The sequence below is a fragment of the Solanum lycopersicum genome, chromosome 2 (assembly GCF_036512215.1).
Source record: "Solanum lycopersicum chromosome 2, SLM_r2.1".
Classification (NCBI taxonomy): domain Eukaryota; kingdom Viridiplantae; phylum Streptophyta; class Magnoliopsida; order Solanales; family Solanaceae; genus Solanum; species Solanum lycopersicum.
In genome coordinates, this window is record NC_090801.1 from 51327229 (window position 1) to 51354232 (window position 27004).

The following is a 27004-nucleotide window of genomic DNA, read 5'->3' on the forward strand; positions in this document are numbered from 1 at the left end:
TCTTATGGCTATATGCGAAATTTCTCTTAAATAAAATAGTACATGTTAATGGAAGATAATTAAAAAGTTGGGTGTACATCTAAATGTAATTACTTGTATTTTAAATTCAAATGATTGTTTTGAAAAGAGAATTTGCTATCTCAGATCTAAACCCAATAAACAGGATAAAAAAAGAGCTAATTTCATGATTAATTCATAAGCTTTCACTTTTAAAATTTTCCTTTATATATACCATGCATGTACATTAATTAAAAATTTATCTTTTTATGAAGAAAATGTCCTTTAGTTTGTATTTTAAAATATCTTAATCATAGTCACTAACTCACTATATATACTTTATCCCACGTGAGCCTATGATTAAAGTGTATTATTTTGATGTTGGAGTTATAGTTTACTTATGAAATAATTTTCTTTAAACACTCCCTACAAAATTAATTTTAGCATCAAAATATATCATTTTTCTCTTCACGAATTTTTGCAGGTGAAATTTTTTATGAAACATAAATGTAGGTGCTTTGATAACGATGAATAATATATATAATATTTTGATTATTTGCTTATGATTGACATATTTGTATGAGCAAAAATTTAAATAAATTTTCTTAAACTCTTTCTTGAATATTAATGTACTTATGAATCTAAATATATTTAATTTCTTGAATTCTTCTTTCTAGGTTGAAATACTTGGTAATATAATAATTAATAAGCATATAAATCATTAATCAAGAATCACCAACAAATATAAAATACAATAAGCTTCAATATATTAGAATTCAACAATAAAAAGTTTGAAAATTAAGTTCAACTAAAATTCGTTATGACTTTTGAGGTAAACTATCTAGCTCTAAATGAAACTGTAAAGGTAGGATGGGAGAAAAAACTAAGTTCCCAATTGGTACCTCGAAAAATATTACAATAAGAAAACTATTGTGAGATACTTCGTTTTCCTCCAATGTTTTTGAGTCCTCCAAAATTTTACCCTTGTAGCTGTGGATACGCATTTGTTGTGCATCAGAGTAAAAAACTTGACCTAGAGCTCTATTTATGCTTTTCTTCACATCAGCCACCTAAATATAATTTAGGTTATGTAACAAATCAGTTTGTGCAACAGACGTAAAAGAGAGAAAAAGCTATTAAAGTACGTGATCATAATTTAATTCTAAAAGATAGCGCGCATATTCGATTAAAATCAATTTGATAATCGAGCATAAACTATAATATAAAAAAAAATGCACAAGTATCCCTCAATCTATGCCCGAAATCCCAGAGACACACTTATACTATACTAAGGTCCTATTACACCTGAACTTATTTTATAAGTAATTTTCAACCCTTTTTGGCCTACGTGGCACTAGCTTGAAAAAAAAAATCAACCAACGTTGGGCCCACAAGATGGTGTCACGTAGGCTGAAAAGGGGTAGAAAATTATTAATAAAAATAAGTTCAGAAAGGTAATAGAACCTTAGTATAGTATAAGTGTGTCTCTGAGATTTCGGGCATAGGTTGAGGAGATACTTGTACATTATTCCTAAAAAAAATAGAGAAGAGATCGATAGTTACGGTATGTTTAGGGTTCACATCGATCTCGAATTGCGTGCCTACTAAAGTCCTCACAAAAATCTTCATATTCAAAAAAAAAGAGCTTGTTTACACGTCCAACGAATGAATATGTAAAAACGACATATGTAGGTGAACGAATTATGTGCGATTTATATAAGGTTTTAATTTGGTTACCACTTCCTAATAAATATAGGATTATAATATTGCCCTAACTATCCTTATTTATTATTTTTCAGAATATTCGTATTTCTCTATTTGGATACTATATTGTCACATTAAAATTTTAGTTTATAATGCTTCTATAAAAAGATGTATTTTACATTTTTAGGGGGTGACTAAATTGTTTCGGGAAATAACACATTGAGGGTCAAAAAAAGGAAAAAGAAAATCTACACGACTTTAAAATATCTTTTAATAAATAATTCTTAATTCTAGGAATACTGTTTATTTATTATCATTTAGCATAATATAATAATATTATAATAAACCTGCAATATATATTAAAAATGAATTATTTATGCATTATAACTATTATAAAATATAGGGAAAAATATAATATGCTTGTATTATATGTGTTTTATAAATTGTTCTTTGTAATATATATTAAAATTATTTTTTTAATATATTCAACATTTTTTAATGTTTAAAAGTGAACAAAGATTTTATTATTATAAATGATAAATATATTATATTAATATAATATATTTATGTAAGTTTCCCAAAGAATAATTGGGATAAACGAATTTTACACTTGAAAGGATTTTTGCACTTAAAATACGAAGAAAAAAAAATTAATTAAATTAATCCAATTCAAAATTTCAACTATAAACTCATTTATCACGTTTAATTGATTTGCATTTAACCCGCATAAAATCGCAACCTGTCACACCAATTTTTTATTTTTATTTTTAAAAATAAAAATTTATCGAAATTTTATAAGTTTAGAAGTTAATTTAGATATACACTAATTTGTAATATTACGAATCTTTAAATCTTTAATGTGTTCAGATACATATATATCAGAATATATAGAATTAAAAATTAAGTGTAATTTATTCTAAATATATTATTACCAAATAAATTTACATGTGTCTAAAATATAACAAATCTTACTTGCTTCTCTCGCCTCCCTCCTATTTTCCTCGTAATTCCTATATATTTAAATTTTTAATATGTGAATCACGATTCGCACTAAATCCCCTCCCCTAGTTTGGTAGATAACTGCTTGCATTTATTAAGCATTGTGCACTTGGTTCATTTTATAACATAGCACTGTTGTCTTACAATAATATAGTGGTTGGTTGGCTCGTCATATATAATTAATATATACATAACCATAGCCATAATTTAGTATATTTTCCTTCTCATTTGTTTGGTTTATTCACTCGTTAATTAGTTAGGCTTTTATTTCTGGTATAAACTAGTCAAGCATCACGTTTCATATTATTTGACTCTTATTTTTAAATAGTTTTAAATTTTTTATTTAATTTTAAAATTAAAAAATAATAACTCCGTACAGAGTATAATTTTTTCTTGTTCTGTGTAGACAAATTAAAAATTTTATAACATCATCAGTAAAATTGATTTAACAAAATACATCTCTTCCTTAATTTTTCTTCAAAAGGTATACATATTTAGCTTTGAACATTGTTTGATTTCATAAGTATATGGAGAATTAGCCTTAACGAAATCTTGTAAAGCACTTACACTTTAGGCTTACGTAGATAATTTTTAAATATGTCATCTCATAAAATATATTATTTGATTTACCGCATATCAAAACTTAAAAATTAATAAAAACCTTAATATTAACAAAGTTTATTCATGCGAAATGATTTGATAAAGTTGAACTGTCATTAATATTTTTATTTGATCTTGTTAAACTTAGATTTGGGATCTCCAAGTTACCGTTACAATGACCTGTGATCATAATTTTATTATCCTTAATGATCTTTTAACTAGCTCTCTAGTTATTTCTTTTATAATTAGTGGATCCGATACATTATTAAATGATTTAACATAATTAATCAATTGATATAATAATCACATCCTCTTCGTCATATGTTATGCGATTCTTCTTTATACATAACTAATAAAATAACGGCGCGGGAATTTAATGTAACGATATTTATAAAATAATATTTAAAACTTATCTCATACTAAAACTAAAATATTATATTATCTTACGTAGAAGATTATATGGTAACAAATATTAATAATGTAAAGGAAGATGATAATTATATCTTATAATTTATCCTTCAATCAGCCATCTTAAATATGATTTTATGATTTATTCTTATGGCCAAAAATTGTGTCTATTTGATATTTTGGGGGAATCAAATGATCATCAAAGATGATATTAAAATTTATACGAAAAAGGGCCTAAAATATCTTTGAAGTATTGAAAATGGTACAAAATTACCCTTCATTTCATCTACCTATTGGCTCCAAAATACCCTTGTCATCCACCTTTGGGTTCAAAATTGACCACTTTTTTAATTGTTTTAAAATTAAACTCTTTGAATATTTTTAAAGATACTTGACATTCAACTATTAGTTATAATTTTAATTTATTAATATAATTTATAAACCAACCCACTACCCACTCATTACTAACTAAACCTCACCCAATTAATAATCCAATTATAATATCAACATCGTCATAAACACTACTAAAACACGATGAAATTATAGATTCCTGAAAATGACATTCAAAATTATTCAAGTCTGAATCGAAATCCCAATTAAATTTAGGTTGAGGCGCTCATTTAGAATGACACTTTCTTTCAAAATTGAATTTGAAATTTATGATTAAAGGTAAAGAAGTAATACATCCCGAATTAATCTCATGCACTTTTTAAAATATAATTTTATAAATATTTATGATTTATTTTAAAACCTTTAATATATTATTTTGAAAAAAAGTTACTTATGAAGTAACGTAAGAATAATTAAGATGAACATAGTTAGATTTTTAAGTTTATCGGTGATTTTTTATTTAGCCACTTGAATGTATGATAATTTACTTCTATAATTTTTAAAAACACTCAATTGACAGTAGCTTGCATTAATAATGTGACAGATTTATTAATTTAGAGGGATTTAATTAATAATGGGTGTGCAGTGGATTGATTTATAAATTATACTAACAAGTTAAATTATAACAAATAGTTGAGCGCCGAGTATTTTAAAAAATATTTAAATAGTTTAAATATAAAACCGTTAAATAAGTAATCAATTTTGAACCAAAAGGTGAATGACAAGGGTATTTTGGACCCAATAGGTGGGTGAGAAGGGTACATTGGAGCCAATAGGTGGATGGACGATAATTTTGTACCATTTCCAATACTTTGATGGTATTTTAGACCCTTTTCCGAAATTTATAATAAATAGATAATCGTTCATAAAAGAAAGACTGATAAAAGTGAACAAATATTCTAATTCTTACTTGTAGAATGTTCAGTCATACGGTATGCTACGGTATGCTTTACATGCATCATTTTAAATTTCCCCATTTTAATGTATCATAAGTAATTATTAAAATGAAAAATTAAAGGGAGAATGTATCATATAGTACAATAATTGAACTTATTATATATAAATGAAAGGGAAAATATTTGTAAAAATGGAAGAAGCTTGTGGAAAATTTTCTTATATTTCTCTCCTCCCTGTATTTCCTCTATATACTAGTATTAGTACAGAACAACAAAGAAAAAGAATAAAAGGAAAATTTTCAGCTGTACACTTGTCCTAATCCTATACAAATAATTCTAACCACCTAACAAACTATGATTCTTTCTATGCTGAATATTGTGCTGCTCACGTGCTTGCTTTATCACAAAATATCTTCATCCAATGGTTGAGATTTCATCTATCAGATATATACTTGAATGGCTGAATTTCTTTCACGTGGCATGTTGAGGGGAAACTATGAAAAGATTGAACACTTTCCCTTTTTGTGTCTAAAATCTCTAGACTTGCTTCACTATTTTTCCTTTCTTTCTTTCTGCTACTGATGGATAATGAAGCTAGTGAAGCATGGAACTTCTTCTTGCCAACATCCCCCTTCAAGTTGGAGGGGAGAGATGAGGGTGGTAATGACGAAACCCCCAACTTGGATAGTATTCCATGATGAGAAGAACCAGAGAGTGGTTTAGTGAACAAATCGGCGAATTGATTCTTTGAAGGAGTAAACTGAAGCGATATGAGACCCGAGATGTATTATTGGCGCACAAAATGACAGTCAAGCTCAACATGCTTGGTTCGCTCATGGAAAACTGGGTTGTGGGCGATATGAATCGCGGCTTGACTGTCGGAGTGAACTGGGACCGGTAATGAAGGGGAAATTGACAGATCCTCGAGCAAGCGAACCAACAAAGTTATTTCAGCTGTGACCTTCCGCATTGATCGGTACTCGGCTTCAGCAGAAGAAAGGGAGATCGAAGCTTGCTTCTTTGATTTCCATGAAATTGGAGAACCACCAAGAGTGATAAAAAAAACCACTGATTGACCTGCGAGTGTCCTTGCAAGATCCCCAATCAGCATCGCAAAAAGCTAAGAGTTCCAAAGAAGGATCAGATGATAGAAGAATTCCTTGCCCTGGATCCAACTGCAAATATTTCAACACACGAAGTGCAGCAGAAAAATGGGAACGACAAGGTCTTTGCATAAACTGACTGAGCTTCAATACAGGATAAGCTAAATCTGGACGGGTATGAGTCAGGTAGTTCATCTTTCCTATTAAGTGTCTGAAAATTGTAGGATCAGGAATGGGTATATCATCATCTGCTTGTAATTTGATAGATGGATCCAAAGGGTAAGTAACACTAGGAATATGTGAGCAATCAAATTCTTTTATTAGATCCAAAGCAAACTTGCGTTGAGTGATGATGAAGCCCTGTTTTTCTCGAATAACCTCCATACCAAGAAAGTAATTAATGTCGCCTAAATCTTTTACTTTGAATTCTGAATGTAAGAAAGACTTAATATCTGCAATCTCAGAAACATCATTTCCTGTTAGCAAAATGTCGTCAACATAAACAGCCAGAATAGAGACAAAATCTCCTGAGGTCTTGTAGAACAAAGAATAATCATTCAAAGATGATGTGTATCCCTTATAGGCAAGAGCACCTGCAAGCCTAGAATACCATTGACGTGAAGCCTGTTTTAAACCATATAGTGATTTTTTGAGTCGACAAACCTGATTAGATAAAGGTGGAATGAGACCAGGGGGAAACTTCATGAAAACTTCTTCTTCCAAAGATCCATGTAAAAAAGCATTATTCACATCTAATTGTGAAACTGTCCAATTTTTCTTCACTGCCACTGCCAAGAGGCATCTGATTGTTATCATTTTGACAACAGGAGAAAAAGTCTCATTGTAGTCAATCCCTTCTCGTTGAATGTCCCCCCTCACCACAAGTCTAGATTTAAATCTCTCTATTGATCCATCCGAATGAAGTTTTATCTTATATACCCACTTGCAAGGTAAAGCTCTCTTTCCTTTAGGCAAATCTACAATATCCCAAGTGTTATTTAATTGCAAAGCTGCAATCTCTGTATCCATTGCAGCTTTCCACTCAGGATGTCCTGCAGCTTGAGAATAACTGGTAGGCTCAGAGTAGGAGTTAAGAGAATGAAAAAATTGTTGGTTAGGCTTAGATAGAACATTGAAAGAAAAACTAGAAGCAGGAGGAGGGAAAGTAAAACATGAATCAGTGAGGTTGGTAAGGTAGACACTGTTACAGACAAAATCATGTAAATAACCTGGTCTATGTGAAATCCTTCCTGATCTTCTCAGGGGACTAGGTTCTGTTGAAGTAACAATTGTCTCTTGTGAATGCGGCATGTTAGAATCAATGTGGTCAGAAGTAATATGTTGGGGTATTTGAATGACTTGAGAGACGTCTGAGGTTGTGTCAAAATAAGGACTAGTGGATGGGAAAATAGGAGAAGATGACAGAGAAGAAGAGTCAGCAAAAGGAAAATTATTTTCATAAAATATGACATCCCTAGAAACAAAAACCTTTCTGGTTTTGAAATCCATAACTTTGTATCCTTTTTGCCCTTGTGGATATCCTAAGAAAACACATTTTATAGCTCTAGGGTCAAATTTTCCTCTTCCTTGAGATAGAGTTGAACAATAACAAAGACAACCAAATGACCTCAAAAATGAATAAGAAGGTAATTGATTGAAAAGAACTTCATAGGGTGTTTTTCCTTTCAAGACTTTTGAAGGAAAAATATTAATTAAATGTGTTGCAGTAAGAACACACTCACCCCAGTATGATATAGGAAAATGTGATTGGAAAAATAAACCTCTTGCAACTTCTAATAGGTGACGGTGCTTTCTTTCTACCACCCCATTTTGTTGTGGGGTGGGTACACAACTTTGTTGATGTAGAATCCCATGTTCTTTCAAGTAAGCAGCTTCATGAGTTCCCTTTCCAAGTTCCAAAGCATTATCAGACCTTATGCACTTAACCTTTTTGTTAAACTGTCTCTCAACCATAGACAAAAATGATTTCAAAACAGGAAAAGCATTACTTTTAGTACTCAACAAATATGTCCAAGTTCCTCTACTATAATCATCCACAATAGTAAGGAAATATTTGTATCCATTGTAGGTAGCATTCTTATAAGGACCCCAAGTATCAATGTGTATCAAATCAAAAATTCCTGTTGTTTTTATAGAGCTAATAGGAAAAGATGATCTAGTTTGCTTAGATTGAGGACAAACATGACATATAAACTCAGAATCAGGAGACAAATTGATAAAATTGAGATGTTTCATTGCTGAAAGGGGCAAATGCCCAAGTCTAATATGTCAAAGGCTTACATCTGGAATAGCATTAGCAATAACTGGAGTAGAAATGGAATTTCTTCCTTTTGGATTGACAACACTTAAACTAGACTTAGGGATAGCAGGTTCCAAAAGATATAATCCTTCTCTAAGTTCACCAAAAGCTACCACCCTCTTCATTAAAAGGTCCTGCAATAGACAATGTCCAGAAGTGAATAAAACATTCCATTTGATTTGATCACTAAGCCTATGCACAGAGAGTAGATTATACCTAAACACTGGAACATACAGTACATTAGTGAGAGTGAGATTAGGCAGAATAGACACACTACCTATGTGAGTGACAGTTACCTTGAAAGAATTAGGTAAACTAATATTTAAAGGAAACTGAAGAGGAGTTATAGAAGAAAAGGAAGAAGCATCAAAACACATGTGTTCTGATGCTCCTGAGTCAATGATCCAATTTGTTGATTTAAAAACAGAAAAACATGTGCCTGAATACTTAAGAATAGTACCAGCAATTGCATTTGCACTAATTTCTGCAGTGGAAGTTGATTTTGACATGTTCATTGCATTGAACATTTGAGCAATCTCTGCTATTTGTCCTTCACTGAAATGTTGAAAAGAGTTGTTCCCTGCAACTTTGGGAAACTGATAGGAATTGTTCACTGCTTCTTTCATAAATCCTTCTCCTAGCTGACGAGCATCTTCTCCTGTGGAGACTGCATTTCCTTTTACCAAAGTATTCTTCCCTTTGGTGAACTCAAAATCATCGGGAAAACCAATGTACCTAAAGCAATTATCCATTACATGCCCTTGCTTAAAACAGTATGTGCAAGTTACATTTGGGTCATATTTGGCTCTCTTCCCTTTGGATTTGTTCTGAGTGTTACTAAATCTTTGTGTGCTAGATCCATGTCTCTGTGCATAAAAAACAGGTTTCAGATTTCCATTTCCGTTCCTAAAGTGCTGATTTCCATTTCAGTATGTTACCTCTTGCTTGTGCATAAATGTCATTCAATCCCATAAGAAATTGGATCAGCCTTTGATCTTGCAAAGATTTAGATAACTTTGATTTCCCATCACATGTGCATACACAAGAGCATGTAATGTCTGCATTCAAAGAGTCTAGCTCATCCCAAATCCTTTTCATTTTTGTAAAATACCCTGACACATCAGAATTTCCTTGAACTAATGTGTTTAATTCCTTTTGAAGGTGAAAAAGTTTGGCACCATTTGACTTGCCAAACCTTTGCTCAAGACTCTCCCAAAGTTCTTTAGCAGTGTTGGAGTAGATGACACTGTCTCCAATATCTTTGGACAATGTGTTCAGCAACCACGAAATCACCATGTCATTGCAGCAACTCCATTGAGAGAAATCTGGAGAATTGAGATCTGGTGTCTTGCAGGTCCCATTGATGAAACCAAGCTTCTTCTTGGCTGATAGTGCTATCAAGATGGATCTCCTCCACCCTGGAAATCCTCTTCCATCAAACACTGTGCTGATCAAGTTCATTCCAGGGGAATCAGATGGATGAAGATAGTATGGATGACTGGAATCAATAACAGTTACATTAGCATTAGCAGTGTTGGTTCCAGAGTTGGGATTGTTGGTTTCTCCTGTCATTTAAGAATCTGAAAAATGATTTGATTATGAAATTTGATAGATTGAGCTTATGGCTCTGATACCATGTAAAAATGGAAGAAGCTTGTGGAAAATTTTCTTATATTTCTCTCCTCCCTGTATTTCCTCTATATACTAGTATTAGTACAGAACAATCAAAGAAAAAGAATAAAAGGAAAATTTTCAGCTGTACACTTGTCCTAATCCTATACAAATAATTCTAACCACCTAACAAACTATGATTCTTTCTATGCTGAATATTGTGCTGCTCACGTGCTTGCTTTATCACAAAATATCTTCATCCAATGGTTGAGATTTCATCTATCAGATATATACTTGAATGGCTGAATTTCTTTCACGTGGCATGTTGAGGGGAAACTATGAAAAGATTGAACACTTTCCCTTTTTGTGTCTAAAATCTCTAGACTTGCTTCACTATTTTTCCTTTCTTTCTTTCTGCTACTGATGGATAATGAAGCTAGTGAAGCATGGAACTTCTTCTTGCCAACAATATTACACAAAACTATTATTTGGGTGTTTTTTTAAAATAATCAACATACCAGAGTGATGAAAGTAAATTTGTAACTAAGATTTCAGTAGAGAAAACTTGTGTGAATACTCAATTAACATGTGTTATTTAATATGTACTAACAAATATTTATAACAATAATTTTGCTGAAACATATACAACAAAGTATAAAACAAACACACCAAGATCTGTAATATAATGAAAGAGAAAGGAAAAAAATTGAGTTCGTTGAATGCACAATGTACCCTTATGGAAATTATTTTCCTCCAGTACCCGACGTTTGAAGGAATAAATCCTCTCACGATAGAATAATTCTATTCAGAAATGTGTTGATACAAAAATAATATTTAATTATGCAGATTAAGAAGTTCAGAATTTTCGTTGTTTTAAAAGGAGATGAAATCTTTCTATTTATAAAAAACAAAGGATAGTGCGAACAAATATTTATTGTGTGGGAAGATCGCAATTCTTTGGAAAAGATACAACTCTTCGAAAATGACACAACCTTTCATAAAAGTTAGAACTTTTCATAAAAGTCATAATTTTTCATAAAAATCACAACTCTTCATAAGAGTCACAATTTTTTTTAAAAAAAGTCACAACTCTTTATAAAAATCACAACTTTTTTTTATAAAAATCACATTTTTACATAAAAATCATAACTTTTCATATAAATTGTGTCTTTTCATGAAAAAAAAATATTTTTAAAAATAAATAAATTTAAAAAAAAATATTAACTTGTGATAATGCCACATAAATAAATTTAGAATTCTCTTTTATATAAATATATTAAATATACGATATTTCAATTCTTTCTATTATCGTTTAACAGTCACAATATATACATGGGAGAATGATTTGGACCAAAATAGAAAGTGAAACTAGACTTGCCATTAATAAAAGCCGACATTGATTCTCAAATCTCAAGCATGCTGGATTGTGTACATGAAAAATTATATGAATTTGTTTTTTTTATAAATAAAGATATTTATATTAATAACACTTAGTAGCTGTTTGACCATATAACAACACAGCATGAGATGAAATCAATGTTTTATAATCGATTTTATATTAATTTTATCTCATGAGATAAAATTTCATATTCTCCAAAAATCATAATTGAGAATTTCATATCATGATTTGAGATTTTTTTAAATATAAAATTGATCCATAAGTTTATATTTTGTTAAAATAAATCATATTTATATCTACTAGCTGTTTATTTCATAGGTAAATAAAATTTATAATCATATCATTAATTTTGAATTTATTATTTCTCATAAACATAAATTTTATTATTACTTTAAATCAATTCCTACTTTATCATTTATATTTATCAAATTCATTATTTTTCGTCAACTAAATTTATTACTACTATTTTAATGTTTAATAAAAAATAAATTTCATTTATATTGAGTGAACAAAACTGGCAAGTGGCCATGATGGCTTCGTAATAATTTTATTATATGATTTTATAATTTTTTGTTTATTTTGTAAATTTGGATAAATTTTTGGGTTTATTTTAATAGTTCTACAACTTATAAAATTTTTATGTTTATGAATATACAACACAAAAACTTCATATCACATATCCAAACAAAACTTCAACTCTATCTCATAATTCATATTATGATTTCATATCACATGATCAAACAAGCCCTTAATATGCATCCATACATGAAAGAGCGGATTGACCCTTTTTTGGTAAGCAAATAGGGGTTACTATCGTCTGGTTGGGAACAAGTTATCTCATGATAAGCTATCCTAGATTAGTTAACTTATCCCACCATGCATATGGAACAACTTATCACATTAATATGATATAAATAGTGAACAAGTTATATCAAATATAAAAATCAAACAAGATAAAAAAATTTTTTATCCCATCACATATTATTTAATCCCTCACACCGAAAAAATTACATAATTGGAGACGTACTATAAATTTAACAGACTTATTTACTTATTATATGATGTTAAATTCTAATAGATATATTTAGTCCATGTGGGTCTACGATCATGTCACGATCTTGCAATTAATAGAAAGACCGTATTATGATTTAAAGACTATAAAGTAATATCATCATTTGAGTTATTTACAAACTTATCTTTGAGATTATCTATTTAAATCATCATTCAAAATATGATATATGTATAATAGTAGTAAATATGTTCCAATCATATATTAAATAATAATAGCTAGGATAGTGTATCAAATAAAAAGATACGAAGACAAATTTCTCTTATTAATAAGCGACTCCATTGACTTGCTAAGGTTTTTATTGACATGTCTACTTCTATCCGAGGGCAATCTTGAAATGTTTATAAATTTTTTAATTTGTTAGATATTTAAAATTAAGTAAAAAAATTTAAATCACAATTATTAGCAACTTAAAATATTTAAAATTCTTATAATTTTTAGAATATGTTATATATTTTTAAAAATGCGTAAATATATTACAAATCACAATAATTAACAACTTAAAATTTTTTATAAACATATACAATTTTCAAATGGTTCTCACAATTCTATTTGTGTCATTAGTTAAAAATGTACGTGCATTGAGTTTTATACCAAAGAAAAGATCACTTGATGTTGTCGCCAAAAAAGGAAAATAATTAAACGATTACTAAAGTTGTACATTGATCTCAAATTTTGGGGGAAATACATATTATTGAAATCGTCATTTAATTAGTATTTGTTGTCTATATACCTGTATATAGGTTTACTTGTGTTCGAAAATAATTTAAGTATACATAATTGAGATTGAAAATTTACGTCTGAAGTACGTGTAAATACTGCATGAAATTGGGGAGGGGGGAGGGGTGACAATTGCCTTCTTGTGCTATAAATTAACCTCAAACTTGAAATATAAGTTTCATGTATCATAAAATACAAACCTCAATCACCAATTTGTCAAAATTATAATGAATATAATAAATTCATTTAGTATTTTTTTTTAATGTATGTCTATCGTGAGTGTTCAATCATCAATATGTGTTAAAAATAAGAAAAGTTTTAGATATATACGTTTGAAACGTAAAAAAAAATTAGAAAAAATAAATCGAAAATATAGGCAAAAGGACAAAAATCACATATTTTAAAGGTAAAGTCCTTTCTAAGTTTATAATTACAGAAATTTCTCAAACTGATACAATAATATAAGTGTTGATACATTAATTTGATGCGCGAGATACATTAATCGTTAAGTAAGATACATTACATTTTATACATGATACACTAATTTGTGCGCGAGATACATCAATCTGATGCACGAGATACATTAATCTGATGCGCGAGATACATTAATCTGATGCGCTGATACATTAATTTGATGTGCGAAAATGAGGAATTTTGGGGATTTATAAATAGAGGATAATGGTAATAAAAGAATGTAAATGTGATATTTTTGTCATTTTTCCAAAATAATAAATGTTTTGCTCTAGAAGTTATCAAACTGCATCACACCCAAAGAATTAATTTAATAAAACAGACAAAACACAGGAAAAATTAGCAAAGTAGTCAAAAAAATAAATATATTTAGTGAAAACCTCCCTATTTTAATAATATTCGTAAAAATGTCATTATTTTTAAAAAATAATGTATCCTCAATCACTTCCTAATTTCTCTCACAAAGCACACTTTTTGATAAACAAAAAAAACTACATGTCTCTCAATTTATCCTTACCAAATTTAAAAAAGAATAATTTATTTTCTCTCTCTAAAATTTATCTCTTCCATTCTCCCCTATTTTCCAAATTCTCCATATCACGTTTCCTCCATTTTTCAAATTTCTCATATCACTCTTCCCTTTTTTTTTTGTTTCAGAAATTTAATTCTCAACAATCTCATTGATTAAGGTGTTCATCTTTATTCTATTGTTCGATATTCTCGTTTGAAACTTCTTAGATTTTTGTGTGTTTTTCAATCTTTCTATTTTCGGTTAAGACTTTAAATAAAGTGAAAAACACAAAAATTGCAATCCAATTTTTGATTCAAAGAGGACTATAAGAAGTATCACATATAATCATCAACTTTTGGGAATTTTGCCTCTTTGATTTATGCATTACTCCAGGATTATTCGAAAATGTAATTTGTGCAACTAAAATGGTTCAAGATAGAAGATTTAAGTTTCTTCATGATTCTACCCGCATTCAAGTTCAAGACAGTAATATTAAAAGGGTAAATACACTATTAATAAAAGAAAAAAAATTGGGTGTAGAAGATTTCGAAAAACTTATTGAAGACCAAGTTGAGGAAGAACAATTTTCTACTAGTTTGTTTTGTATTTATAGTTTTTTTTTTTTAGTATTTGGTATTCCTTCTATATTTGTATTCAAAACACTGATTTGTGTTTATTAAAAATCTTATGTTGCATAGTTTATGAATCTTGTATTTATCCCGAATTTGGATTCATCCCAAAAGTATGTTCAACTAGTTATGTAACTTATTTATAAGAAGAAAAATTTTCTATTAGTTTATTTGTTTTTATAGTTTTTCTTCAAATTTTTGTATCTGGATTCAATTCGTAATGCTATTAACATTTGTATTTTATTTAAGAATGATTGCAATAAATATTCCTGTACTCTTTTTCAATTTTATACTTCCTACTCATTTTTCCATCATATTATTTTTATATTTTATACATCATTATACTAAATAAAATATAAAAACTACAACAATACAAATACAAATAATATATATATTCGAATGAATACGACTTAGGAAAGGAAACAAGATTTTAAAGAGATAAATAAATACACAGTTTAAAAAATAACGAATACAAATATGTTTTTTAAATATATACATATTTATTTGGCATATCTATTGGAATGAATACAAACTAATAAAGAAATACAAGTTTCATTATACAAAATACAACATGAAAACTAAAATGAATACATATATAAATGATATACATATTGAATGAATACAATTTAAGTAAGAATACAAAATTCTGAAAAATAAAACATGAGAAAAATATGTCAAGTAACAAATAAAACTATAGGTGTTCAAATTTCTAAATTAAAACTTTTTAAATTTAAAACATAAAACTATAACGTATTATCATAAAGTTTCATTACAATAATTAGTGAAAATTGAATATTGAATTTTTGATTCTGTGATATTCATAACAATGATTAGTGAAAATTGAATATTGAAATCTTTAATTTCGTGATTTTCGTAAGAATAATTAGTGAAATTTGAATATTTATTTTGATAAATAAAAGTGTTTAGAAATAAAAAGATTAAGAAAATTGGACATTGAATTTTTTAAAAACAATGGTGAGAGGTGTATTTTTTTAAACATGGTAAAAGAAAAGGAAAGAGATGGAAGTTTGTGTGTTTTGAGTAAATTGTAACTTACGACACTTTTAAGTAAAAATAATTCTCTTCCTTAAATTTCTCTGTTATATAAAAATTGTATTCATTAAATAAAAATAATTAACAAAAATATAAAAATACATAATAAAAATTAATTTTGAACATTTTACTAAATATTAAAAATATTACTAATAAATCTTCTTAAATATTAAAATATTAATATTTTAAAAAATTTCACCAAAATATAATACCCATGACCTTGATGTTCTAGGTGGGGTGTTACGATTTTGACATTTACAAGTGCAACTAATTTTTCCAATGTACTGGGGATATCATAAACATGCCCATTTATTATGCATGTACAAAATAAGCTAAAAAGGGAACATAAGAAAAAAAAAAAAGGAATTAATATAGATCTTTTCTTGGACTTTGCTACTTTCTGTCCTATCTATTTAGATTTGGTCTTATAAATATTATTATTAGTTTATACGTGAATAACTTTAGATTTGGTCTTATAAATATTATTATTAGTTTATATAAATACGAAATTTATATTTGTATGATAATAAAGTTAATATAATTATGCTTTATAATAAATATAAATATGTATATTTCTTTATACATATATAAAAAAAATAGTTGTATAACTCGATATACACATAAAAAAAGCAGTTATTTACAAAAGATCAATTGTATAACCTGTGTATGTATAAAATGAGAAAGAGAATAACAAAAGAAAACTGTCCAGAGAAATATTTATATTGTATAATTATAAGTGTATAAGACGAAGATATATGTATTTGCATGTATATTTACAAATTTCTCTCGCTTTCTACAAACAGATACACAATTTATACATTTCGTTTCTGTTTGTATAAGCGAGAGAGGCGAGGGTTGCGTGCGAGATTCGAGAGAGTGTCGAGCGAGATCTGGGAGAGGAGAGAGAGGGGAACGAAAATATATGTATTTATACAATTTCATCTTGCTTTATATAAACACAAACACATTTTATACATTTGTGTTAATATAAAAAGCGAGAGAGGCGAGAGAGACTGCCACCAAACGAGAATGGCGAACTAGATTCCACTAGGGAGAGTGGCGAAAATAGCAATAATTTGCTATAAAGTACAATTGAATAAAAAAATATATTATAGCATTTAATCTGAATTAATAATTTGTTATTATATACAATTTTCCGTTTATATATCCCTTATAACATGACATTTGTGAATTATAATATAACGTTTTTGTTAAATAGATCGCATAACATCATTTTAGAATCATTCTTTTCTATTTAAATTGTCAGGCAATACAAAGTCATTTCCTTATAATTTGTTGAAGTCTCTAGACTCTAGTTTTCCTTGTTACGAGCTAGAAGTTTACGTATGAATTCGGGTTAATTCGATATTTTTTACTAAATAATTTATCTATATTAACAAATGTATTAAATATATATAAATATTAAATTTAAAACTCAGATAATTAACATTTGAAGTAGTCATTTGTCTATTGTATCCTCACTTTAATCTCTTTCTGCCTCCTCCCCATAAAAATGAATAAATAAGTATTCTCTTTGTACTCTCACATTTTGTACAAAATTATTATTATTGAGAGACTGAATAATATTAACGAGAAATATAATGAAATCTAATCACATAAGAGGTCATAACAAAAAAAAAACTCTATAAAATAGATATTTATTATTAATAATTTGAAAAAGAGTAAGTAATTCATGACCTGTCACCTGTTAATTGTTATTACAAATCACAAGTTAACTTTTCATACGATTACTCAACTAACAATTTTTATTTCATAAAACCACTTAGCTATTATAATTTCAATTATACTATCACTTAATAATTTGTAATTTGTATTGGTTAAGAAGCCTAACTGTATATATAACAAAAAAAAGTTTTACCAAAAAGAAAAATATAACAAAAAAGTTGTATCCAACCACCTTTGATTATATTGTAAATGAAGAGTTGCACACATAAGGTGGGGGACCTTGAGGGAGTTTAATTTCAAAAAAAAGAAGGCAATTGATACCACCCTAACTTACAACTACCCCGACTGCCCATGCAACAACACCTATACAATATACTATTAAACTTCGTTATAATGATAACGTTTGTCTGAATATTTTGTGATTGTTATAATAATTTATTATTATATATTTTATATTAATATTTAGATATTATAAATGAGAATAAATGACATATGTAATCTTTTATCTATATCGATAAATAATGACTGTCATTTAAATATATATTTTTTCTTTAGATATTCGTATTTGAAACTTACTGTATATGTGTGACATTATTGATGATCACTATAAATATTTTCGTATTTTATTTTTATATATAATATTTTTCTTATTAAATATTTGAGCATGATTGTATAAAAGAGTAATTCTATAAAGAGAGTACTACTACGATGAATGTCACTCTTGTTATAAATATAATCAAGTTGTAGAGAAGTAAAATATAACATGAAAAATCGATTCTAAAGAAAATTAAACCGCTATAGTCATAAGAAATGACCGTTATAATTATCAAGGTTTGACCGTATATCCTCGAGATTTCTATTTAATTTATTTCATCCAAAATTTAAGATTTTTTTTTTTTTTTTTGAAAAAAAAGGATATATCTCACTAAGTACATAAGGGCCTTTATGTCGATATGTTTATTCATAAAGAAGATATTAGAACTACTCATTAAAGGAAAAGAGAAAATAAAAACATACCATAATTATCTATTTATCAATGATGATTTTCTGATGTTCTTTGAATTTCTCAAGATATGTATGTACATTGAGAGGTTTTATGAATATGAGAGTTGAGACAATGCTTCAATTATATACATGGTCCCCAAAAAGGGAGAAAATTTATTCACTTTTATTTTACATCACATTAAAGCCATATTCGTTTTTTTGGTTAATATGGGAGTGCATCTATACTCTCTTTTTCAATGTTTTTGGATTGTTATCAAAAAAATAAAACAAAAACAGGAGCAGAGTCAGGTAGGATCAAGGGATTCATTCAAACTCCTTTCGACAAAACATGACACTGTATAGATATATATATATGTTGAACCTCATTTAGCTTCTTTGCGTGTTTTCTTCTCATACTTTGATCCCTTAATGAAAATCCTAAACCGCCGCTAACAAGAGGAAAGTTGAATAGTAGAGCATCTAACCTTGAGTTTGATAACAATTCCAATTCCTTCAAGCTGAAACCAATCTATTTTAGGAAAATGATGTTGCTACTTTATCAAATCTATTTAGAGTAAAATACATTACTTATTTATGGAGTTACTAATTAAGTTCAGTATGATTGTGGTTACATACTCAAATTAGTATGAATTATGTAGTAATTAATAAAAACTTGTTCCATCATATTCAGTACTGCTTTTAGATATTATATTGATACACCATGCTGAAGAAAAACTAAATTTAGCTTTATTTTATTTACTTTCATGGTCAAAAGGTTCATAAAACATGCACATATAGTACATGATCATTGCAATATTAATTTCTTTTTGAACTTCAAATGAAATAATAGGAAACAAATTTCAATTAATTAAATGGTCAATGTTAATTTGGCCTACAACAATACAAGATTTTAGGCCATGCATGCTATAATCTTTAGTATCTAAGCATTGACTAAAACTAAATCTATAGAAAAATAAGCCATAAATTAACGTAGTTGTTATCTTAATAAGATCACAAAAAAATAAATTCAACGCTCTCATCGTATACGAGATTCAAAAATAACAAAAACAATACATAACATTTTTATAATCTGATCGAATCTATGACTTCCTGATCATACTACAACTCTTATGATTACGAGATTCAAAAATAACAAGATCAATACATAACATTTTTATAATCTGATCGAATCTATGACTTCCTGATCATATTCAACTCTTATGATTACGAGATTCAAAAATAACAAGATCAATACATAACATTTTTATAATCTGATCGAATCTATGACTTTCTGATCATACTACAACTCTTATGATTACGCTACCACTCGTTTTTCGATCTTTACACGATATCAATCCCAAATTGACTAATAAATAATAGAGTAGTTGGAAGATTAATGATCACAAGGAAGTTAGGACACGAAAAAAGAAAAAACCTACAGCTAAGAGAGCGTTGCTTCATTTAATCCTCTCATCTGCCCTCCATTCATTACACTTTCCCTTTTTACTCTTTAAATTTCCATTTTCTTCTCTTAGCTCTATTCATCCTTTCTTCTTTTCACTTGTAATATTTTTTTATTTTTTTCCCCTAAAAAATGCCTCAAGTTGTCCCAAATTTCTCTAATTCAGTAAAATTGAAATATGTTAAACTTGGTTATCAATATATTGTTAATCATATTTTAACATTCTTGCTTGTGCCTACTATAATTGGTGTTACTATAGAGTTATTGAGAATTGGCCCTGAAGATTTGCTAAACATATGGAATTCACTACACTTTAATGTTCTACAAATCTTGTCTTCTTCTTTTCTCATCATCTCTATAGCCACTGTTTACTTCATGTCGAAACCACGATCAATTTACCTAGTTGATTATTCATGTTACAAGCCTCCGGTTACTTGTCGTGTACCTTTTTCAACTTTTATGGAGCATTCTAGGCTTATTTTGAAGGATAATCCCAAGAGTGTGGAGTTCCAAATGCGTATTCTTGAAAGGTATGATTTTACATTATTTGTACTATTCAGGGATCGTTTCGTACATGGATGAGTTAAGCAAGTATATTCCATGTGCGTCAAGCACATCTATGATTTTGAAGGAATAACTAGTAAAGGAGTTGGTAGACAGTAGACACCTTCTATAATATGGGATAGTAATCACACTATATATTAGTACAAACGTTATGATAAAATAATCCTGAGATTAGTTAATACCTCAATTCAAATATGGTATAAACTTAATCTTGTATTATTATCCTTATTCCACTTACCAAACGATCCCCAATTTTTACGTTCTATCTTTACCTGTTATAGTATTTTCAAGATTTCAATTATTCCAAACATCTTAAAGTGATTTACCCTTTGACAAGTGAAAAATGTTGCATTCTAGAATACTTTGAATATCCTGGATAGAATTTCTAGCTCCGCCAGCTCTACAATCACGCCTTCTTTAGAAAACGACTCTTTAAGTCATTTTGCATTATACAATTGTTTTGTTGTACACCCTTCAAGTTCCTAGCTCCACCCCTGCTTCAAGTATCTATCAGAAACCTGTGAATTACATGAGTATTTTTCTTGGGATTAGTATGAACATTTACAGAAAACTGATTTTCTTGCAAATTTTCACGTAATTCACAGTTTTCTTTTATAATTATTTCTTCAAGAGAATTTGTTATCGCGCATCAAAGCCTTTGTTCTTACTTGATGTTGTGCTATACAGGTCGGGTCTTGGAGAAGAAACTTGCTTGCCTCATTCCACCCATTACATCCCTCCAACCCCAACGATGGACGCTGCCAGAGGTGAAGCAGAGGAGGTCATATTCACATCCATTGATGACTTAATGAACAAAACAGGGCTGAGACCAAAAGACATTGATATTCTTATTGTGAATTGCAGCTTATTTTCTCCAACTCCGTCTTTGTCAGCCATGGTGATCAACAAATATAAATTACGAAGCAACATAAAAAGTTACAATCTCTCTGGTATGGGATGCAGTGCTGGTTTAATCTCGATCGATTTAGCTCGTGATCTTCTTCAAGTACATCCAAATTCATATGCTTTAGTTATTAGCACTGAGATAATAACCCCCAATTATTACAGAGGTTCAGAAAGAGCAATGCTCCTCCCGAATTGTTTGTTCCGAATGGGAGGTGCAGCAATACTTTTATCCAACAAAAAACGCGATCAATACAGAGCCAAGTACAGGCTAATGCACGTGGTCCGCACCCATAAGGGTGCAGACGACAAAGCATTTAAATGTGTATTTGAACAAGAAGATTCACAAGGGAAAGTTGGTATCAATCTTTCAAAAGATCTTATGGTTATAGCAGGGGAAGCTTTAAAATCGAACATTACTACGATTGGTCCTCTTGTTCTACCCGCCTCAGAGCAACTACTCTTTTTACTAACACTTATTGGACGGAAGATTTTTAATCCTAAATGGAAGCCATACATCCCGGATTTCAAACAAGCGTTTGAACATTTCTGTATCCACGCGGGTGGTAGAGCTGTTATCGACGAGCTTCAGAAGAATTTACAATTGTCTGGTGAACATGTTGAGGCATCAAGAATGACATTGCATAGATTCGGTAACACTTCTTCATCATCATTGTGGTATGAGATGAGTTATATTGAGGCAAAAGGGAGGATGAAGAGAGGTGATAGAGTATGGCAAATAGCGTTTGGGAGTGGATTTAAGTGTAATAGTGCAGTTTGGAAGTGTAACAGGACAATTAAGACACCAAATGATGGACCATGGCAAGATTGTATTGACAAGTATCCTGTGCATATTCCGGAGATAGTGAAACTGTAAAATATATTTATTCTCTCCGTCTCAAAATACTTTTTCTATTTACAGGCTCTTTAAACAAGAAACATTAATTAGGAGGAGTGTTTGAATATTTTTATCTTATTTGTGTTTTATGATAGTATCTTTCTTTATGGAATATTTACTATATTTGTTTTGTTGGAAATTAGTTATTCGATGATTATTTATTCTAGGTTAGTTATTATAGAATAACTTATCACATTCTGTATATATAAGATAAATTATCTAATCATTATGGCATAAATGATGGAATACGTTATTCCAAACATGTCAACCAAACAAGATACCAAACTTTTATCCTAGAAACTTTTTTTTAATCTCAGAACTATATATTCTTATCCGGTACACCAAACGACCCCTATAGTCTTCTAGAACAATTATTATTAAGGAATAAAATAGGAATACATATTTTGTTTTGTTTTGTTTTGAACTTCTACAACAAATATTTTTAACAAGGATGAAAATTGACAAGGAGAGAGTATAATTAGTATTGGTCTCTCTCTTTGGTTGAGAATTAGTTATTTTGAATTAATTATTTTGAGATAAATTATCTCAATTATTATTTCATTTTCACTGCGGAATAAAAATAATATTACAATTTTAAAATAACTAATATTAAAATAAGTTATTTTAAGATTTTATCCCAATCAAAAATAAGATAAACTTGACTTAAAATTAATCTAGAAATAAGTTATATATAGTGAACTTTTGATTACTTCTTTTAAGTATCGATGCAACTTAAAAAAAAAAAAATCATCGTAACCCACAATTGATTACTTCTTTAAATGTCGATAACACTTACAAAAAAAGTTAAGCGTAACAACGAAGGAATGGTGAAGGTGAAGTTATAAAAATGTATGCAAGATTAATAATTTCCTTGATTTGAATCAGTGCTATTTATTAAATTGAGAGATATTTTTGTCATTTTTTGCTTTTAGGTGTTCTATATAGATATTTATTGATCCAAAAAATTAATTTATAGGTTGGTTTACTTTAGAGGGGAAATTGTAAACTTTTAGCTGCAAACACACGTTTCATTTGGTGAGCAAGGACCACTAGTTTTACTCAATTAATTATTACTACTACTTGAAGAAATTTTGAAGGCAAAATAACAATAAGATGTGCACCTTATAACTTGTGATGAAAATATTTGTTGTTAATATTGTTGTTGAAAGGAATTGCTTTAGATCTCTCTTTGAATCACAAGGAAATAAAAATTGTTTTTGTTACAAACTAAAAGTCTCCTTAGAGTGTACAATGATTTGTGTAAGAATTTTTCTTCTTTGTTTCTTATTGATCTTTTGTACTTAATATTTTTCATGTTTTCCCTTTCTTCTCTTTTACGTCTCTTTCAAGTTACTCTCACTTGGAGTTTTTTAAGGGGAGATTGAACAGTTATATGTTATTACTGTTTTCTCATATCCTTTTGAAAGAATTTAATTAATTAATTAAATTAAAAATAACAAAACAGATTGAATCGAATCGATCTAACATGATTCAAAAACTTACCCTACTAACCAAGTAGCAAGCTACCTAGCCCCATATACATTGTAGTTATGCTTGAGACATTAATTAATGAAGCTAGGCTTGAAAGTTCACACTCTCTAATGTTTAGTCCATGTGTCCTATTTTGCTTTGTTTGTTTACTTAATATATATATATAAAAAATCTTTTTGTCTTTGAAAACAAAATTTAAGTTATATGACTTGAGTTTGAGTTTAATAGCAAGTACATTTAATACGAGCATTTCTTTATTTTAAATATGAGATATAAGTGAATTTTTTAAATTATAGCGACATACAAGTGATTTTTGGTGGAAATTGACGTGGTTCTCGATGATGATACAAGTATCATATGATACACGAGTACAATGTATTATATTTACATACAAATAAAAATTCAGATTTAATTTATCAAATTAAAGCAAAGGGTTGAAAAAAGTACCTCAAGGAATTATCTTCATTCCTCAATGACTCAATATTATATAACTTATTATTTTATTTTTATATTATTTTTATTTCATTTTCTTATTTCATAATATAAATAGTTTTTTTCCTCAAAATAATCACCATATATAATTTTCTTGTAATATGAATTTAATTATTTTTTTCAAATTCTTTATTTAATATAAAATTGTATTTCATTCTAAAATTTTAAAGAACAACTATGAATAATTAAAATGAGAAATCAACAAAAACAACCGCAATCAGAGTCAATTCCCTAAATGGTCACTCAAGTTAAGAAATTGTCTTAAAGTATCATTTATGTTTAATTTAAGATCAAAATATCACTCAACTATCACTATTTTCCACCACATATACTTGACACTTCAAAGACTCACTCTCTCCTAGTTGGCATGACATGTCATTAAAATCTTTATTTTTAATAATAGACTAATTTAATTCATTCAATCTATTTAACTAAAATAATGATCATATTTTTTTTTAAATATATTAGCTTATTAAAAATAAATTTTCATATTTAAAAATCTTTTATTATAATTAAACTTTTTTTTTTGTAATAAAGAATATGTTTTAAAATATAGTATAATGTTATCAATTTTGAATACTTAAAACATATTCAACAAAAAAAATATTGATATACAAATTACTCATGAACGCTAATTGACATCAATTAATCAAAAATCGTATAATGAATCAATAATATTAAATGTCAATTAACTATTGCAATAATATTAATTGAACAATTTGAAATTCATGCTTTCAATATTTTTTTTTTGAAAAAAAGAAGTGAATAATATTATATTTTTTATCCAAAAAATATTAAATACCTCAAAAGTCTCCTTATATTCTAGTTGATATGTCATGTAATTAAATCATCATTTAAAAAAATAATAAACCTATTTTATTCATCAAATTTATGTCTCTACAAAACAATTATATAACTTACATGAGAATTTATGAAGATCGTAGATTTTCTTTTAAGAAAAATCTAATTCCTTTATATATTTCAACCAAAGAAAATTCAATCAAAAATCCTCTGTGTGCAATCATTTTAAAATTTCTAAGTAAATTATTTGAAAATTTTAAGCAATTTTTTTCATAAAAGTATTAAAAAATTTTAAGGTTTGACAAAAAAGTTGGTAAGAAAAAATAGTTATTATTTTGTTTTTATTTTTATTCTTTTATTCTATATAATATTATATTTTAACTTCTCATACAATTAAATATCAATATACATTCTCATTTAATTCTAATTCATAGTAACATTTTGTCATTTACCTCTCTCCCCTGAATCTCGCTCGTCTCTCACTTTATACAAACATAAATTGTGTTTGTGTTGTATAAAGCGAGAGATACAAACTATACAAATACATATTTCTTCCTCCTATACACTTATAATTATATAAATATAAATCTCTCCCTGCCTAGTTCTCTTTTGTCTTTCTCTCTTTCTCGTTTTATATAAACACAAATTATACAAAATACAATGTATAATTTTGTTTGTATAAAGTGTGTGAGAGAGAGAGAGAGATTTGATATACAATACAATTATTTTAACTCGATTCAATTGTATACAAATTTAAATTTTATACAGATATACAAATACAGAGAACATATACATATACAAACACAATTTTCATAGATAGAGATGCCTGATTTATACAAGTAAGACGTTTGCGATTTTATACAATTAGATGTTGCCTGTGATTTTATACAAATCTGATGTTCCAGCACAAATAGCAAAATTGTAGCTATAGAGCACTAATATGATTTTCATGTTTGTTATTCCTAAAATTTACTCTAAGAAATAATATGTAGTTACAAAATAATAGAAATAATATTAAAATAATGAAAAAGTGAAATAGAGAGGATATTAGTAGTTCTCCAAATTCGTGGAACAACTATTCACCTTTCTATAAATAGAAAATAGATAGTTTTTTAAAAGGGTGGTTGGAGAATCGATTCTCTATTGTACTCTCCAAATAAAAAGAATGAAGAGTAATATAGAGTGGATTGAGATGGTCTTACTGTATTTTATAAATACACAAACAATCACTATTATTAGAATATCACTATATACAAAAGTTCTTCAATAAAATGGTTCTATAGAAGGAAAAACTACATAAATATATAAGTTAAGATATAATAATTATAATCCCTAAAAGTTTTTACAATTTAAGAAAATTATGAAAAATCTCCGTTCAGGTACATTCTAACCATCACTATTATTAGAAACGAAACTATCACTATATACAAAAATTCTAAAATAAAATGGTTTTGTAGAAGGAAAAATTACATAAATATATAAGTTAAGATAAAATAATTATAATCTCTAAGTTTTTACAATTTAAGAAAATTGTGAAAAAATCTTCCCTCAGATGCATTATATCCCCTCTCTGAGACATAGATCCGCTTTTGGATACTTTCCTCTCCTCTCAAAGTAATTCAAACAAAAACTACACTCTAATTAATGTAATATAAAAGTAAAAATTATTAGAAGTGCAAATTATCATAAGGATGGTTGAACATTAATGTTTTTTTAACAAAAAAATAATTTCAGTTCTCTTTCGGGAAGAAAGTACAAGTTCTCATGTTATGACCTTCTCATCTACACCGTCGGCAACAATTTGTGTTTATTGTTATTTTTCTATTCTTCGTTTCCTTGGTAG

The 27004-nt window shown here is 28.2% G+C and overlaps 1 protein-coding gene and 1 long non-coding RNA gene across 2 annotated transcripts; one reads left to right on the forward strand and one right to left on the reverse strand.

Annotated features, from left to right (window-relative positions):
* Window positions 1-740: 740 nt before the first annotated feature.
* Window positions 741-1767, reverse strand: LOC112940983 (uncharacterized). Its single transcript, XR_003245817.2, has 2 exons — window positions 1561-1767; window positions 741-1067 (listed from the first exon to the last, which is right to left on the reverse strand). It is a non-coding gene; the product is annotated as an uncharacterized lncRNA (long non-coding RNA).
* A 16971-nt stretch (window positions 1768-18738) lies between these two features.
* Window positions 18739-22489, forward strand: LOC101257332 (3-ketoacyl-CoA synthase 6-like). The gene is made up of 2 exons (XM_004233444.5): window positions 18739-20542; window positions 21264-22489. Exons 1-2 carry the CDS (start codon window positions 20145-20147, stop codon window positions 22354-22356), a joined length of 1491 nt encoding a protein of 496 aa, XP_004233492.2. The 5' UTR covers window positions 18739-20144; the 3' UTR covers window positions 22357-22489.
* Window positions 22490-27004: the final 4515 nt, after the last annotated feature.

Excerpts from the sequence above, each read along its gene's own strand:
- LOC101257332 (XM_004233444.5), top strand. The coding sequence starts at position 20,145 with ATGCCTCAAGTTGTCCCAAATTTCTCTAATTCAGTAAAATTGAAATAT. Across the intron at positions 20,543-21,263 it reads CAAATGCGTATTCTTGAAAG|GTCGGGTCTTGGAGAAGAAA; the intron begins GTATGATTTTAC and ends TGTGCTATACAG.